The following is an 18,960-nucleotide window of genomic DNA, read 5'->3' as shown; positions in this document are numbered from 1 at the left end:
ATTAGTTGGATTAGTCTGATATGATTCTGGTCTGCCGTGGCTGCACTCAAATCATCTGTAATCATCTGTAATAATCTGTAATCCATCCTCGTTTGATTTCCTTGACCTTGCAGGCAAATGTCTGCAAGTGTAAGGAAAGCAAACCGAAAGTAAAAGCCCTATAACAGTTTACTGTAAATCACCATATAGTTGTATACTGTGTAATGGAGTATATCATATCCTAAAACGACCCCTGTTAAATTATACAATTATTTACTTGTACAGTGTAGTATGATGTACACCCATATTACAAACTACACAACTTTTTACTTCCTGTGAACTCACAGTAACGTCGCATTCGCCTACAGTATTAGAGATATGTATATTTTCATCCTAAAGTTAGTTTGTAATAGTTGTATATTTTACAGTACTTACTGTTGTTGTATTGTTTATACATGCTAGAAAATGCCAAATACCCAGGGAGGGCAGCAGACATGGATTCATTCAGTTTTGTTAAAACTTTAAATATAATAGGAATTTGTCTAATGTCCTGTCGCTAGTTACAAAAAAAAATGTTCAAGTCATTGCAAGTTAGCCTGCAGACGAGATGATGGCCACTGATCCAGACTGTGCACCATCCCTACATCTAGCCACAAATTAGCCAGTCAACTAGCCTAGCTGGCTACTTAAATGAAAATGGAAATCACCATCAAGCTGATGAGCCATGGAGTTAATCTAATTAAATGACAACCACCAGAATATGGGCCACTTAATCCAGTAACACTTGCAAAGTGTAAAAGAGCAGCAAGATTAAATCATATTATTTCTATTGAATTTACCCTGTGGCTAAACGGGAAGTTAGCTGGCTCGGTCGTCAGGAGTTTTTTGTGCGCATGCTATGGGCCACACAAGAAACATCCAGATAATTTTATCGCCAGAAAGTCGAACCATTCTGGCTTCATGTGCCACTGAACAGCTTTCTTAGGACTGAACGGGGCTCCATCTCCAGAGCTGCATCCAGGTTCATTATAAGTAACGTCCTTGGTGAAGAGCTATAAAACTTAACTTTAGCTCTAAAAATCAGGCGAACATTCTACACCAGGGGTCACCAACGTGGTGCCCGCGGGCACCAGGGAGCCCCCAAGGACCACATGAGTAGCCCTCAGGCCTGTTCTAAAAATGAAAACTGAATATTGATATTATTTGTCTCCCAGGTTGTTAAGTCATTGTTGATAATTATTGTGAGAAATCATTAGCGTGATCTGTGTCTTCACATAGATGAGTATCATTAATCATTAATAATCATATGTAACTAAAGGCAAACTGAGCAAATTTGTTATTTCAGAAGAGTGTATCAAACTGGTAGCCCTTCGTATGACTCGGTAGCCATGAAGTAGCTCTCAGTTTCAAAAAGGTTGGTGATCCCTGTTCTACACTGAGCATCCAGCTAATGCCGCTAATGGTAATGTAAGACACTGAGGCAATTATCAAAATTATTTAGAAATACTATGTACAGAAACAAACTGTAAATACTGTTAACAATGTACAAAGCTAACTTTCACAGGTAAAGTAGAGTGCTGTAGAGGATGGCGCATTTTGGTACGCTAACCCGGAAGTTAGCATCACCCCAGTTCTCTCGTCAAAAAATCTTGTTGAATCCCACTGGATTTCGGTTTGTTGTAGAAAATAAGCTCTGTGGCAAACACAAATTTATGATACACATTTTTTTAAGCTACTTATCTTCACATATGAACATCACATTTGTGGTTTTCAATGCGTAGATTCAGTCAGTAGAAGTAAAAAGCTAATGTCCGTGTAAAGACAATCAATTTACAAGTTGTAAACTAAAGTTATCCCGTAAAGACGGACTAATGTCCTACAACCTTCTGTAGTCTCATTTAGCCACATGTTGGCAAAACATGTCAGTGCTTTTTAATTAAATTGTGGGACATCTAATGGTGCATTTTATGTTGCTGATCAAAACATGTAATTATCTTAACCACTATACTTACCTCATACATTTAACTGAAAACCTCAGTGACTTTGAGATGATGGAACTGGAAGACGAAAAAATGCTAAATGAGTTCCAGGTTTTTGCACTCATCACTACAGCAGGATGAAAATATTGAAGTAATCACTGTTTTGGAGCTACAATACTGTAAAGCTGATTGGATGTAAACAGACGTGTAGTTTGTTACAGATTTACGTCACACTACATGGTGAAAGTAGAGATTTTCAATCTCATCAGGTCCGTCGAGCATTTTAATTCACTTTGACCATCACATTACAGATAAAATTGAATGTTACATGTTTGTAAAATATGCATTAGAAGGTATATAGCTGAGCTGTGTGCATCGTCTGTGCTCTGTGATTGTTCTTGAGAGGTGTGTTTTAGCACCAGTTTCTCAAAGCAACATGCCCTGTACATCATCTGACTATAGGCAATTTTAAAATTCTTCACACGTGGATATAGTTTTCAGGAAAAATTACCCAAGGAGCAAGTGTCAGAATTCTGTTGAATCCTGCTGAAAAAAAAAAGATCTAGTTGTTTGAGACAACGCCTCAGTTCATAGCACTTCTCACAGTTCTTGTGCGGTGTCCTTGGCTGATGAGAATTAAAAGCCCTGGTTTCCTCGACCGACCCGAGACGTGATCTCCTTCGCAAGTCTCAGGTCAAACTTTTCCTCATACCCTCTCATTAATATTCCGACCTTCCCCAACACCCATCTGGTTTCCTCTCTCTTACTTTTTTCCACATTGAAGTCTTTTTGCCGCATGCATGCACACACTCACAGACCAAAATAACACACACTCATACGTACACCCATGCACGCACACGTATGGTCCCTATGTGCGCTACGCAAGTCTTTTCCTCACGAACGCTCTGTGTCCATCTGAGTCCTCTTCATATGTCATTCCCCCTTTCCTTCCTCTCTTCCTTTGGCCTCCTCCCCGCCTCCCTGGTGCCGGCTGATACTGGACCTTCCTGTCAAACTGTCTGTCGGTTCACTTTCTTCTCTCGGATCTGAGAAAGGGATTTTGAAGGGTTTAATCGATGTGCGGTACAAATGCCAGGATAAGATGGAAAAAATGACATAATCTGAAAGACCTGTCTGACCTACCCTTAGCTGATTCTGTCTCCCGGCTCTTAACGCGCTCCTCCTCTTCCTCCTCAGAAGAGGGCTCTTCTTTGTCCACAGAAGACATGTCTAGGGAGGCCAGGTGTGCCTGGGCCATCCTCTGAACCGCTGAAAGTACATAATTCCAGTCATTTTAAAACAACGGTTCTATTTCAATGCATGTCTCATACCTCAGTGCAATCAAAACAAACTAAGTGCTGGTTCTTGGCTGGTGCTAGCTCTCGTTCAGAGTTGGTTCAAGCTGAACGTCTCCAGTTTCCCAATATTGCTAGGAAGAACTATAGCGGACTGCCTCAACTCTTTTCAATGTTGTTCCTTGCTTTGCAGGCCTATATTGGCATCCAGTCATGACTGTTCCTGACAACAGTTGCTTCAATTTGGCGTCCATAGCGAAAATCTTGTTTATTCTCTGTTGATAAATCAGAACATGCTAGCTTTTGTTTTTAAAAATGGAAGTGGTAAGCAGTTTTAGTTGGTCCTTGGTCACAATAACTCTGCTCCAAGCTCTTGACATTGTTTTCTGGAGGCTGCAACGTAATCCTTGGATGCAACTGCGCCCATCAAAGTACAGTAAGTAAGTAAGTAAGTAAGTAAGTATCTGTGTGGTAAGTGCCAAACAACATCATGAAAAGGATCCCTCCAGAGACCTCTTTGATTCTGTGTAGGAACTTTTTTGTTAACATAACAGAAACAACTGTTATGTCACTCTCCTCAAGCCACCAGACTCCATTGACAAAAACAGCAATTTTACCTTGCAATCATTATAGAACACAGTTCATTCTAATTTGACAGAAACTAAATCTCACCAACATCCTCATGGTAAGTCAGCAATCTCCAGGTCTGTTTTGGTTGCAATGAACATTTTCTGGCTCAACATTCAGCCATTCCTTACTGCTGGTTCGGATGCCTGACCTCTCGCTCCTCTTTCACACACTAGCTTGTTGAAAACATTATGAAATCTCCCGAGACTGGGGATTTGTTGCAGGAAGATGATGGTGGAAACTAGAATCGGGGAGAGAGCAGTTTGGAATTTATCTCGAGGAACTGCCAAAGTCACGGCTGACTAACTGATTTTGACGATCGAGATGAGGCAACCGCAATTCACGCTGCGAAGTTCCAGAACAAGACTTCTCCTTGAACAAGACTTGTGTTTCTGGTTACAAAAATGATATTTTTCATATCAAAAAAAGGCCTTAACAGGAATAGTTTCCATAATGTTGCCAGACAATTACAATCACTACGTCAGTTCATCAGTGGCAAAAACAAGCACTTTCAGTGGACATCATTTTGACAGTCAGAGTTGCCTCCGAGGATTACGTAGCAGCCATGTCGTAGCTGCCAGCTGAGCTGATCTTCTGGACCGATTCCCAAACTGTTGGTAAGCGTGAATCATTTACACACCAAAACATAAATAGGGACTGGGTTCACAAAAATACCAGAAATTCCCTTTAAGGACCACACTTGTACATCACTGCCGCAAGGAGGGAAACTGGAGGATTATGAAGTCACATTTTTTTGTACTCCAAATAGTCAGACGTTTATTTCATCTGGTATAGATGGTGTTTATGTAATAAATGTATGAGCATAGGTTTGTAACGTATCACCAATACACGCTGTCGACATTCGAAGCAGATGTAGAACAGATTGTAGGGTCAAACTCAGAATTCCCCCCCCCAAAAAAGAAGATGAATAAAATGTATTATAAACATATTCATATCAAATATTAATGTTTCTGTGTGTTGATATTTGTGTGTATCTGAGTCTGTGTGTATGTGTGAGACCATGTTGCAGCTGTGTGCCCATCCTATAATCCAGGATGATCCAGAACAGACCCACAGCTGTCTCCACTCCTAATCTCACATAATACACACACACACACACACACACACACACATGCAGTGAGACACACACTTCTCACTATGGTTTTTGGATAGGCACGTACTCCAAACAAATATAGACCGCACGTCCGTCGCCACACTAGAACTGGGTCTCCAAAATGTTGTGTCGTCTCCTAAAACGCAACGTACACGTGAAACACATTAAAAACAGCACGTGTACCTTTAAGTGAAGGCGGCTGGTAGGTCGACGCATGAACCAGTTTGGCTTTCAAGGCTCCATTTTCTCCCAGAACCCACTGCAGAAATTAAAAAAAAAAAATCCAAATCCTGGTTTACAGATAACAGTGTCATGTACAGGATACATTATGTTTGTGTTACATCAGTGGAGTTGATAATTATCTAAATCATGCATGGTGTACACAACGGCCTTACCAGTGCTTTTCCCTCACCGGTTGTATACCCACTTCCTTGTTCCTTGTTCCTGTTATTTGACCTGCTGCCTGTCCCTCACATACTTACCAGTCGTGCCCCGTTTGGACTGTTTGAGTACATTTCAAACCAAAAGCTTATTTATGTGCCTGTTGCATTTGCCTATTGAAATCAGTCAAAGAACTGACCTTTTGTTGTGCACCCACCCACCTGCACCCGCGGAATACACTGTTACCTCCTATGCAAATCTGCAACATCTCCCAGAAATGTTTTCTACAACCCACAGACCGCTCCACTGCACATACAGTAGAGCTCAATCGCAATGTTTGTCAAGAATACAAGAAATTCACATCCCTTACTATGTGTGTCTGTATCTCCATCTCCTCTAAAATTGTTGATATTTGATGCAAACACTGAGTGAGTCCAGTCTGATTTTTTAATTTTTTTTTTATTGGAAGTCCAAAACGTTGCAAATGAGCTGATCTACCTTTTGAGGGCCAAGTTCCTCCTCTGGTGACGGAGGGTCTGTCAATCTGAAGAGCGTGGCTGGTGTCGGCCTCCGACGTCGAATCTTGGCAAAGACAGAACGACAGAAATGTTTTGTGTCAAACCAACAAGGAACAATATGTGATGCTGATTCTTGGAAAATTACGTCTGCAGATGACTTTTTGTTTTTTTCTTGGAAAACAATGCTATGAGAAAATGCATATTGTCAACACTGAAAAGACTGTTGTCCAGGCAAGTCCTGGACGAGGACTACATCTTGTCATGATGGCAGCTGGATGATTTGAGATTTGCTCGCTGTTTTACTGCACGTTCTGAACACTTGGCCATAATCATCTAGGGTTTAACTACTTACGTTCGGGTTTGACTTAAATCCTCCTGCACACACTGCCAATAACCCTCTTGCCTTCACAGATTGGCTGCAGAGGTCACAAACATTTTATAAAACGATCGCCGACTATAATTGCAGCTATTGTTTCGACCAATGTGCGATTCTGGTGCTCTTGTTAGATACTCAGGTTGTGAACTGTGGGTTCAGAAACAGATATTCTCCATCTGTATCACTGTTGACGCCTCATGGTTGTGTATTCTGTGTGAAGCACAGTGAGTCACAGAAACCAACAGTTATGCAACTGATATGCAACATACTGAAATACAACTTTTAAATCCGAAATCTGTTTCAGTCTAATACGCGAAGGCTGTTACATAACACCACTTTACAATAAAATGGAACATACAATCAAATTATTTGGTTATTCAGTCTAAATTGTTTTCTCTTTAATTGCAATGAAAACACATTTTGAGTTAATGGTGCTTCATTTGAGTATTTCCATTTCACACCTCTACACGAGAAAGACAGCGCCTCACTCCTGAGGAGGAGGTCCCAGAACACAGATGTTGTGCTCGGAGCGTATCGGACAATGGCAAGCTGTGAAATGTAAACAAAACCTTTGTCACAAACGGAGAAGCATTTATTTGCATTTATTAATCAGAGTGTTCACAATGCATAAAAAATTCAGAAGGGAAAAGTGTGTCTGCTTCCTTTCATTACCATGGACAGCGTCGCACCAACACACACACACACACCCACATGGACAGACAGACACACACACACGCTAAACTAATCGTACTAATTTCAACACTTCACACCACAATCGCCCACGTACTTGTTGGGCTGAGATATATTATATGCCAAAAATATGAAGAAAAACTGAGCCCTGCTTAAATAGCCCATGTCGAGATATTTCAGATGAAATACTGTACTTTTTACTGCATTATATCTACATCTCACAACTACAGCTACTTCTAACTGTTTAGAGTGAGATCTAGAATACAAAGTACAATCAAAAATAAACTATGAAAAAGTCTATACATCAGCCCCACCTCAACCTACTAAGAAGCCCAGCTGCCAGGATAAAATGTTGGCAGCAAACATTTCTGCAAACCACCAATATGTTCACATGCAGCATTTCACAGGCTATGTATACGTATGTATATGTAGTACATATTCACATGACATGTGACCTGACCTGTCATATCAGGAGGTGGAGGGGACGGTGGTAAAGTTCTAAGCGAGAAGTCTGCCAAGCCAATGACAATAATTTGACTCTGCACTCATGTGAAGCCACAGAGACCGTGGGACACAATTTCCATAGAAAAAAAAACAGATACTGAGGAGTAGTCCAGATATCTCAAGCCGTGTTTGGGGCTACTTAAACATATACTTCAAGCCTAAACATAACCAGACCATGAGCACAAAATAAAACTATTTAACCTAATCTCCACATTTCTGTGGTTTGCAGGAACATACATTGCCAACACTTATCCTGGTTAATTATGTTGATGTCCAACATCCTGTAGTGATATAATTCTGCACGCTGATTACTTTCACTTTTGACACATTTTGTTTCCAAAATTTTTTTCCTGGAAGTATCATTTTCCACCTATTTCCATGGTCCAGGCTTCACCAACCTCTGAATATTCATAGTGAAATAATAAACAATAATAAAACACTTCATCCTGCATCACAATAACAGAAAGTGTTATGAAATAAACAACAGATTCATTGCTCTTTCTCTCTTTTGTAATGGTGTTATGGCAAAAATACGAGCGGCTGCCAAACCAATCGCGGCCGAGTGTGTAGGCCTGATACGTGTGGGCAGCTTCAGCTCTGGAGTAACTCTCACACCGCCTCTCCTTCACTCTGTGTGCCGGGTTCATACATATTCATCATTCACACTCTACAATCAGACATGGCGCCGTTGTGGGGGAGCAAATTTCAATATGAATTACCAGGCGTCCGATTACAGGTCAGAAATGTGTCAACATGGAAATATGATTGCAACAGACAGGAGAGGCTTTCACACACACTGACAGACACACACACACACACACACACACACACACACACACACACACACACACACACACACACACACACACACACACACTTCATACTGGAGTAACAGCAGTCAAACAACAGGTGACACACCTGTCTGAGAGGCTTTTTCAGACAGCGTGACCTTTTCTGAATGTTTTGTTAACACTGGTGCCGGAAGGTCGAGCGACTACAGGGAACATTCATCGCATCCTTGTTGTGCACATCCGAACATGCCTGTAAACACCTGTGGCAGCTCAGTGGAGCTGCACTGCAGGACTGATTTGACTTGTAACTGCTTTGTTTTACATTTTTCAACATTTAGCTCACTGTTAGTTGATTCATTTGCTTGGTTGTGCGAAGATAATGTGTCATGTTACCACACTAGATTCTTCTTTTTGGATTGGCCAAATAGGACGACCTAACTATCATAAAAGTGTATGTGAGCAGCATGTAACTTACTGGATTTTGGAATGTGGCTACTATTGATGTTAGGTTTCAATGTTTACTTCATTATTTCTTGCTTACAGTTAAAGTGAGGGTTACCAATGGCTCTCTCAGCAAAGCATTACAATGTTTAAACATTTATTGAACCAGCCATCCTGATTTGCAAGACTTATTTTACTGATCCCAGCCAACACTGTTTCAATAATTCAGTTTTGCTTTTGATGACAGCACATAAGTAATGGGACCTGCCATTGAGACACAATTTGGAAAGAATTATATATATCATGGAGACTGCTTTACAGAATGTGAGGTAGTTTTCAGAAGTGTTCAAACTGTCACCACCCACCTCTCACCATGGTATGTATTAAAATACATTTAAACACCACTGAAGCTCTCTTAAAATACTGCATTTTTTTTATCAATTAACTAAGAAAACGTTAATGTTATGGATGCAGTATCCGTGCAGATTTGACACCACCATGTTGTTGTAGCCGCCAACCAACATAAAAAGTGACCTTTAATTTAATGCACCGTAAATGAAGTACGGTGACCATTATAAATGTGTTTTTTATTTTTGACAGAGTGCCAGAAGTCAATAAATATCTAACATATCCTTTGTTTGAACTCCTTACAGGAGGTGAGCCTCCAATACAGACTTCCTTGACACCCAAAAAATGTGCTTTTGTGTGTCTATATCATACAACGTAGCACAAACCGTATTCTCTACGACTGGGTGGTCATGTCATATGGCAACCAGAACTGTACTTCCACAGAGACTGTTACTACTTCAGTTTAGTGCTCCCGTAGTAAATCTCTAATCCCCCACCTCATTTTTGTGAGGTAGGATGGACCTTGATGGTTACCTAACATTCAATGCATTAATCCTGGTCTGTATGATGATGGCCCTGGGTGGGCACACACTGTCCCTAAGAGCCCTTCAAGCAGAAATCAGCCATCCACTTAACAATTATGAATATGCAGCGGATGCATCAAATCCCTTACTGTGTTCATGCAGCGCTTTCGATATATCCTGTCGGTAATCCTGTGTCTGAGCTTGATTTGATGCTCAAGGAAAGATAAATGAAACCCAGTATTGCCGTTTGACCTTTTGTTTTCAAGGGAACATTTTCTAAAAATGGATTAGAGTTGATTGAAGGGCATCACGTCTGGTTTCAATCGTCGACCAGGCAGCTTGACTGCAAGTACAATCTCGCCGTAGCGTTGCAGGGATGGGATTGGACGGTGGAAACTTGGTACTGGAGCAACTGTGTCTTCCTCAACATTCTCAACCGGTCACTATATTTCAAAGACTGCAATTTCTGTCAACCTTTACTTCATCAGTCAAGTGCCACTGAGATTTGTTTGCATAAAAATCTCCCAATATTCTGACAGAAATCAAAAAATCAGATGCTCTGAGAAGAAAACATCCGGTATCTATGGCTGCCGCAGACCTCCAATAAGTCCAATCATTTAACTTTGATCTAACAAAATGTTTTGATGGCCTACTGTACCTGCTTGTCTGAGACTTGAGGTAGTTCGATATGGTTAGCGATGACCACCGCTAACTCGGTAGCACAAAGCACCAGCCAAGCTAGAGCAGGGAAAGGACCGCAGTGTGTTCGATTTTGCAACTTTTTATATGATTGTGACATCTTACAGAGTTGTTTGCTCGTGTGTTTATTAGACTGCACAAGCCGAGAGAGCTTGGTGAACGCAGCAATCCAGTCGAATATTTCTTCCTGCTCGCCCGGGAGAGCTGCGTTGCAGTGTGTTTGTCGTGTGTTTTGGGGGGAGTGGTTTTGGAAGGAAGCTTTAAGCTCCTTTGAGGGGGATTTTGGGTGGGATTTTTTTTCAGTTTAGGTACTGGCTCTCACTGGTTCTCTAAAGTATTGCCAAGACCAGCTTTCATGAAGCTCTATTTCAGTGGATGAGACAGTCGGGAACATTAAAAAAACACATAGGTTACGGACAGAAAACACAGAAAACAATGGACAAAGTGCGTTTTCAAGGAGTGGATCGAAGTCAAAAGGGAAAGAAAGGGAAATTAGAAACATGGACATCCCAGGGAATGTGCCTCTAATTATTAAAATCTTTTATCATAAGATTATTTCTTTGGAGTTTCTGCGCCAAGGGTACGGAACACCCAAAAGCCCCTTTTCCAATTTCCTGCCAGGGTATTTGGGACAGAGAGCTTAAAGATCATACAGTAAAGAGTATAGTCTGGAACTAATCTGAATGATAGAAGAGTGAAGATTATTTTCACATACATATAAATAAGAACAATACACCAACAAGAGCAAAAGGATGCTCTCTCCCTGTGCTGACCATGTGGAGTTCAGAGCTCTTGGCTGCCCTGTAGTGAAAATTTGTTTCTTCGCATTAGCTGTCCTTGCCCTCGATTCGGGCCTCAGTCTTCCACAGCTAATCTCTTTGGTTTTTAATCAGTCATCTCCTCAGCTGATGGTATTTTTTCTTCTCCCGCCTTTTCTTACATGCCCTCTGTCAGTTATCTTCCTCTTTATTTCCCACCCTTCTTGTCCTTGTCCACTCGGCACCCATTTGCTCCCTCCCACACTTTCGTTTTATCTCCCTATACCTGTCACTTTTTCCATGCCTCCGCTCGCCATTTAAATGCAAATGTTATGTCTGTGTTTTGGAAACGCTGTAAACAACGAACTTGGCCGACCCTCACACACGGGATGATCGGATGAGAACACACACAGGTTTTCTGTCGTCGTGAGTGCGGGAAAAGGGAGAGCAGGGTCAGCCTTTCAGATAACCTTGACCAAACCTCACAGGGCTTAATGAGGAGGCTACTAAAGTGACAGCGGCCTCGATGAACAGCAACTTTGCAGTGTCTTGAGCAGCCGTGCTTGGATAAATAATTCATTAACCAAATCCTCAGATTACAGGACAGGTGGCGGGTGACAAGTGCGCTTGTGAAAGCAAAATCTCCAGTCTGGTTTGGAAAAATCACCTACTGTCACAGTCCTTTGAATGAGAACCAATTCTCAGATGGAACCGCAACGTACTAGGGTCAGTTATGGAGGAGGGTTGCAGCATTCAGATGTGTTTCAAGTACTAGGAGAAGGACACTTAAGTGATCTTTACAATGCCAGTGATTACATACTGTGAAAAGAGGGTACTGAGCACATTAAAGCTGTTATGTTATCATCTGGGTCATGTGATTGCTTCCCATTGGTTGTTTCTACTATACAGGTGAGGCCACACTCGGGATGTTGTGTGGGGGCTGATGAAGACCTTGTGGTTGGAACATTTCTAAATGAGTTACCTACTTTAATATAGGCCTTCCTTCCTCATTAAAAACATGTTCTTACATTTGGAGTGGAGTGGAGTCTCATTCCACATGACAGGCAGTTTTATTAATCTCTAGGGTGGCAGCCTGAACTGGGATGGTGAGCTTGGAAAATAAGAAAGTGCAAGATAAAAATGCGGGGGGGCGGGGGGTTCTCATGCAGGCTGCCAAAAATTCAGGATTATAAAACTTATTTTGCAGCTGAATGGCTGTTAATCCCCTCAGCTGGATTGCTGGTATGTTCAGCATTTAGGAAATCCCTCAAACCCTCCAGATGCAACAGGTGATCCTATAAGCATCCCATGGTCATCGCAACACCAGGGTCACTTTGGTGACTATAGGAAGACGTCGACGTATCATAGGGCGTATTATGACTTAAGAACATTGTAAGCTACTGCGTGCTCAACCAGGGAATCCTGCTGCTTTGATTCCATCATATCCACAATGAAAGATTTGCAGTAATCTCACTGGGTCCTGTGTGTCTTAAAGGGAGAACAGCCTCAGTTGTGAGTATTTACTGGTTGCAATTTATGCTGGAAAGGTTTTATTATTCTTATTATGGATGTAATGAGCAGCAGGAGTAATGTGAACCTTTCCCTGAATTTGTTTTAGAGAGAATATCTAACTTAACGGAGCAGTGAGAGTTGATCTGACCCAAATCGTGCGCAGAAGTGTTTCAGAAGTAATGAGCTGGGATCTGACTTGAAATCAAACGCATGGGGAGGGGAGGTTTGCTTCAAAAAGCAAACGATGGGTTAGAAGGGGTAAAGAAAGGAGTGCAAAGCCTTCGAGACTGCAAGCCGGGCTGTAAACAACAGATGTGCAAGAAATATTTGAGCTGGACATTATTGATTTATTTGTGCATTCCAGGGTGACACAAGCTGTCCAAGCTGATCACCCTGTGAAATCCCATAAAATCTTGTGCTGGGAAGAGGATTCTGAATATTGCACCTGCTCTGACGACAGCCATCCATTAAGACATGATGTTTTTTCTGTCTTTTTTTTTTCTCCCCTTAAAGCAGAAGGTATCGATCAGCCTAAGCAGCGTTTTGGCCGGGAGGAGTGCATCTCAAAGTTATCTCAGTGTGACCTCGATTGACCTTTACGGGCTGTCAAATGCTGCCCCACATCCATACTGCACAGGCAAACAATATTCCTGTTCACGCTGCACTATTTCACCAACATAATATCTACACCACCAGGTCAGCATGTTTCACCTGCACAAGCTTCCCACAGCAGAGTATTAAGCTTTATTTGTTTTTTACATAATGCGCTCGCCCACCTTCTTCTACCATATGACTAACAGTGTGACCTTCTATATTTTGATCCGCAGATGTGGTAAGGCTATTACTAATCAGGCACATAATCACATGTTTTAATATTGCTAACAGTGCTTTATCCCTCACTTTCTCCTCCTCCTGCACTTCACACTTTCTGAAGGGCGGAGAGATGCCTCATCACTTTTTAAGGGCTCCAAAATACTGAAGCTGCACAGCTCAGCTTAATCCCCGGGCTGCCCACACCCTGCTGCTGCCGCCCTCAGAGAAATACCCGATGTCAAAAAAAAAAACAAAAAAGCAACAAAAACAACAACAAAAAAACAGCAGAGTTCTGCAAAGTCGTGCTAGACTGGTTATGTAACCGTCTGTCAACCCTCAGCCACAAGGCCACAATGGAGGGCAGGTACATCAAAACTTAAGAGGAAGGCACGCTTCAGAGTTTGGGATTCATGCTCCTCCCGAGATCATTTATATTAAAAACTGACAAAATGCACTTGGATGTCACAGTCTGAGAAAGTGATGCTCATGAAATCAGATTTTGGGCTCCACAAATGATCCTTGAAACATGTTTTGGTACATGACCCAAGTTTGACCTCATTCCTCCACACATGCACTATCATCATCATCATCATCATCATCATCATCGTCATCTCCATGCAGGCTACACACTCTCGCTCCCTCACCATCTCCACCTGTCGCGGGTCCAGCTGGGTGGGCACAGGGGAAGGCACGGAGAACTGGATCTTCCTCCTCGCCTCCTTCTCTGCCTCCGTGTCGGAGTCCATGGCATCCAGCCCGTCTCCTCCGCGGTCCAGAGAGGTGTCCAAGTCCAGGTGTGTGTGTGGGTGGGGGGGGGTTCGGCTACGATCGGGACTGCCTGACTCAAACTGTATGACTCTGCGATGTAATTAAAGATGATTCAGCTGCTAGTGACCAGCAGCATCCCTCTGTCCCGCCAGTCCTCCCGAGTTGCGTTTGACATCTGTGCGCGATCCCTCCTCTCTCTCACGCCTCTTTCTGCCTCCCTCCCTCTCTCTCTCACGCACACACACGCGCACACGCGCACACACAAACACACACACACTGTCCGCTTATGTCTCTCTCTCCCACAGTGACTACACGGACCTGTGCTGTGAGACGGTGATTAGAGAGAGAGAGAGAGAGAGAGAGAGAGAGAGAGAGAGAGAAAGAGAGGGAAGTGAAGGTGGGGAGAGCGCGCCGAAGCTTTAAGATGCTTTCACTTGCCGTCGGAAACTCTGCGGTTCAAAAGTGGCCGAGACAGACTGCCACATTTCCCTTGAGAGGGGCTGAAAATAAGACGCTGTCGAGATGCCTTCAGTGTCACACAGGTTCAAAAAAATTCCTTTGAATTATGTAAAACATCAGTCAGGACAATTGTTGTATTAAAAGATTAAATGATGGCTGAAAATAATACTTAAAGGGCACCTACAACAATTTTACTCACTCAAATGTGTATACACGTTTTGGGGAGGACTGCTGCTTGGCAAATGTGTAGATGAAGTAGTGTCAAGTCTTTTTGGGCAGATGAAGCTGCATGTAATCTGATAAATCGCCTCCAGTGATGTCACTACGTGGCCAAGTTGCATTGTGGGTAATGTAGGCACCAGTTACCGATTTCCTGCAATGCTATTGGACTCAAAACAAACAGCTTGATCAACTTTAATACAGAACTAAAGATATCACCTTTTTTTAATTCAATGCATTCTTCTTCCTCTTCAAAATCGTGGGCCTACATTACCCACAATGCAACGTTGCCACAAAATGACATCACTTTAAAAAAAAAAAAATGAATACACAGAACACAGTCAATGTTGAGTCAAACCCTAGTCCCAAGAGCACCTGCATCACCACTTTATTCAGTTAAACCTATAAAAGAGAAGGATCATTACAACTTTATGACGTTCGAGACACTGCATGAAAGATCATCATTATTTCACATTTTGAATGAACCTGCTGTTATTCCTGGAGATGTAAAATGACCAAAATTGCCTATCCCAGTCCAGCCCAAAGTACACTCAGAGCTGTCAGTGAACCATTTGAAATAGAGGCATGGTTTAAGACTCCTTTCAAAGGTTGTAAGCTATGTAAGTCCTTTTTGTATTAATCTATATGAGTTTGAACACACCACATTTCTTGAATTCACTGAATTCATTAAAAAGGAATATGTGTCTTTTGAGATAAATATTGAGGCAACCACCAGAAAAAAGAGCAATTTTGTGAACTCAAAATGCCCCTGCTCGAGAGTAACGCGGTAAAACCTTCCTCATTTACACTAACTTATCATACAAAAATGATTTTAAAAAAAAAAGATGTTTGCTGCTCTTTGATGATCTTTTCAGAAGTTTGGCAAGTTAAAAAACATAACAGCAGTCAGTGCAGCCTCCTCCTGTTCTGCACCCGGGTCATGAAATCACCTTCAGAACACATTTCAGCTGTCTCCCTACCAGAGTTCAAAACATTGATTTAAAAAAAAAACAACTGTGTGACCAGCTATTCCTGAGCTGGACTTTGTATCATCTATCTTTTATCCATTGTCTATTTTTAAATGTGCTCCTTTTTTACTTCCTTTATACTCTGCAATGGGGTGCTATTTTGGCCAGGTCCCCCTCAAAAATACAGCACAGTCAGTTCACTTTTCTGCAGACCACTCATATGTTCACACATGTTTGTCATACACACCCTATTCACATTTGTACAATGCATGGCACATCATGTTAACAATACACAGCACAGTATGTTTATGACCGGACTTTCATATCAGGAGGTGGTGGATGGGGGAGGGGGTGACCAGTGACCATAGTGACACCACTGGATACTTTCAAGGTGCCTTTGGGATAATCCCAGTTGTGTTTGTGGAGACAAAGACTGGATATTTCTTAGGCAATTGGAGACACTGCAAGCCATGTTTTTCAGCACGAATACAGGATATTTTTAAGGTAACTTTGGGACACTGTCAGCCTTGTTTGTTGAGACAGACTGGATATTTATAAGACGATTTCAGGACATCGCCAACCGTGTTTTGGGGGACAGAATTAGATATTTTTAAGGTGACTAAGAGGAATTTCCAGCCTTGTTTGTGGAGACAGAGACCGGACATTTTTAATGCGACTTTAAGACAATGGCAAGTCGTGATTATGTTGATGGAAACTTGATATTTAGGATCGGCAGTCATACTTGTGGAGACAGAAACTGTTTACTATATATGCAACTTGAGGACAATGTCAAGTCATGTTTGTGGAGATAGAAACTAGATGTTTTTAAGGTGACTTTGGGGCATTGCAAGCCGTTTTTGTCGAGACAAAAAATGGGCATTTTACAGTGACTTCAGCACAATGTCAAGTCGTGTTTGTGGTGACAAAAAACAGATATTTTTAGACCTCTGGAAATCTCCAGCCGCGTTTGTGGTGACCAAAATAGGTCACCACCACCATCACCACCACCACAACCCTCTGTTTTCATGTTTCTCAAGGTAGAGGGACAAACTGCTCTTTGCAGCAGCTACCTCGGCGTTATCATATGTTATGTAAATATATAAGAATAGTCAGTTGGGAAATTCATTACCATGGCAACAGATTCCCTTCACAGTATTGAGTGTTGGCAGTCAGCGAGCGTAGCGTGTGTGCATGTGTCGGTGTGTGTGTGTGAGGGCTCGAGAGCAAGTTCGAGGAGAGGACAGACTCATATGCAAATGAACAACAAAAAGAGAGAGAGGTGACTGCGATGTTTTCCTGCGAGAGATATTTGCTTTTATTTAATGGTAGAGTATCAGATGGCAGTATGATGGAGGTTCCAGATGCAAATGTACACACAAACAACGCCTTACTGTACGTTTAAAGGTTGGAAGGTGAGAAGGAGGGAGACAGGAAGAAGATGTGACACAAGGAAAAAGAAAGAGAAACAGGTGTGTGTGTGTGTGTGTGTGTGTGTGTGTGTGTGTGTGTGTGTGTGTGTGTGTGTGTGCACGTGTGTGATGAGAGAAAGGGCGGCCAATCTTCACACTTTTGTGTCACCAGATTAAATCTTCATTTACCTCATGGCTCGGTGAGTGCCTCCTCTCAGATCTCATGCCTGTCGGACCGGAGAAATAGCAGGCCACCCTGTGACCCGGGAGTCCCACGACTGATCTCAGCTCCCACGAGCCGCCCACAGGTTCGACCTGGACTGAAGTGAACGTGAGAAAGACTCTGGATCTGTGCCAAGTGAACTGAGACCTGCTGTGGGAGGTCTTCAGATGAAAAATAAAACTCCAACCTCTGAGGTTTAGAATACAGGCCATCCGTGGCTCCGTTCACTTCCACTTCAACTATCGTCCTTAAAAGATAAACAGAAGAACTGCCGATGTTAAGCATTCCATTTTTAATGCTGTATGTTGTTTGCATTGCTTGTATCATCTTTTATTATTCAACTTTAATCATTTTGACATCACATATTGTACTGCTGTCTTAGTGTCTGAATCCATTTTTGTTATATAATATCCTATTTCAATCACTTGTAAAGCACTTTGAAATGTATATATAATAAAAAATATATAAATGAAGTTTGATTGACTGATTAATTGATTGATTTACAACACTGAAACAAGGTGCAGTATAAAGAGCTTATCATCAAATGTTTAATACAGAGGAAAAGAAAGAACATCCTGTGTTGCAATCAGTCACTCAGATAGCATTAAAATGCACAGAGCTGCAGGGAAATAATCTACGATTATTGTCTTAAAACCAGCAAATATAGAGTGTAATCCATCAGTGTTCCCATCAATAATCATGCCGAGCGCTGCTGTCTGCCACAGTGTATGTTTTCATATCAACACTAGGAGGTGCCAGATTACTTCCATCTTCCCCTCATGGCTGCCTGTATTTAAAGGATAAGTTCACCCAAAAATGAATATTCAGTCATTATCTACTCTCCCCCATGCAGAGGGAAAGTAGGGTTCATTTTTGTAGTCCATAAAACATCTCTGGAGCTTTACAGCAAAATAGGGTTGCAGCATTTCACTCAAATGTTAAACTACAACAACAAATGACAAAATGAATGAAATAGAGGCATCGTTGGGTTCAACACACAATTTATCATCAGCCAAACATCTACAACACATTAATAAACAATAAAGGCCTCACTCCACTCATAATCTATGTATTATTATCTGGCTGAAGGAGTGACATCACTTTGAATGTTGTCTTTCTTCAGATGTGCACTAGCTTTCAATAACCAGTAGATGTCACCCACATGTAGCCTGAGAAACCACACACAGCGAGAACCTCCTGTGTGAACTCCACCACACTGATAATAGACAGACAGCGTTGGTGTTAATACAACTAATAAGCTAAAACTTACATTCAAGTTACACATTTTCCCCTTTAACTTAATTGAGCATGACAAGAAAATGAATTAGTTCAGACAAGCAGTTCAAAAACCTTAAAAAATGTCAGTCCTTGGCACAAATGGGTTCAATTAAATCACGCATACTGACGCCTATAAACCAGACTCCCACTGATGTTTTGTTTTAAAATTCAGTTTTTTGTCACTCATGCGTTAATTTACCACTATAATGTGAGAATTAGGCTGAATGTTGGAAGGATTTCATGATTGTTTGCAACAGGAGACATCATGATAAAGAAAAACTTGAGAA

General features: G+C 41.7%; 1 protein-coding gene across 1 annotated transcript; it reads right to left on the bottom strand.

Annotated features, from left to right (window-relative positions):
- Positions 1 to 2,223: 2,223 nt before the first annotated feature.
- Positions 2,224 to 14,441, bottom strand: LOC119010437 (protein phosphatase 1 regulatory subunit 1B-like). The gene is made up of 5 exons (XM_037082590.1): positions 13,994 to 14,441; positions 5,874 to 5,957; positions 5,178 to 5,253; positions 3,102 to 3,227; positions 2,224 to 3,004 (listed from the first exon to the last, which is right to left on the bottom strand). The coding sequence occupies exons 1-5, from the start codon at positions 14,093 to 14,095 to the stop codon at positions 2,892 to 2,894; spliced, it is 501 nt and encodes a 166-aa protein (XP_036938485.1). The 5' UTR covers positions 14,096 to 14,441; the 3' UTR covers positions 2,224 to 2,891.
- Positions 14,442 to 18,960: the final 4,519 nt, after the last annotated feature.

This window comes from Acanthopagrus latus, chromosome 20 (genome assembly GCF_904848185.1).
Source record: "Acanthopagrus latus isolate v.2019 chromosome 20, fAcaLat1.1, whole genome shotgun sequence".
Classification (NCBI taxonomy): Eukaryota; Metazoa; Chordata; class Actinopteri; order Spariformes; family Sparidae; genus Acanthopagrus; species Acanthopagrus latus.
The sequence above is the reverse complement of the archived record's forward strand: the minus strand, read 5'-3'. Positions and strand labels throughout refer to the sequence as shown.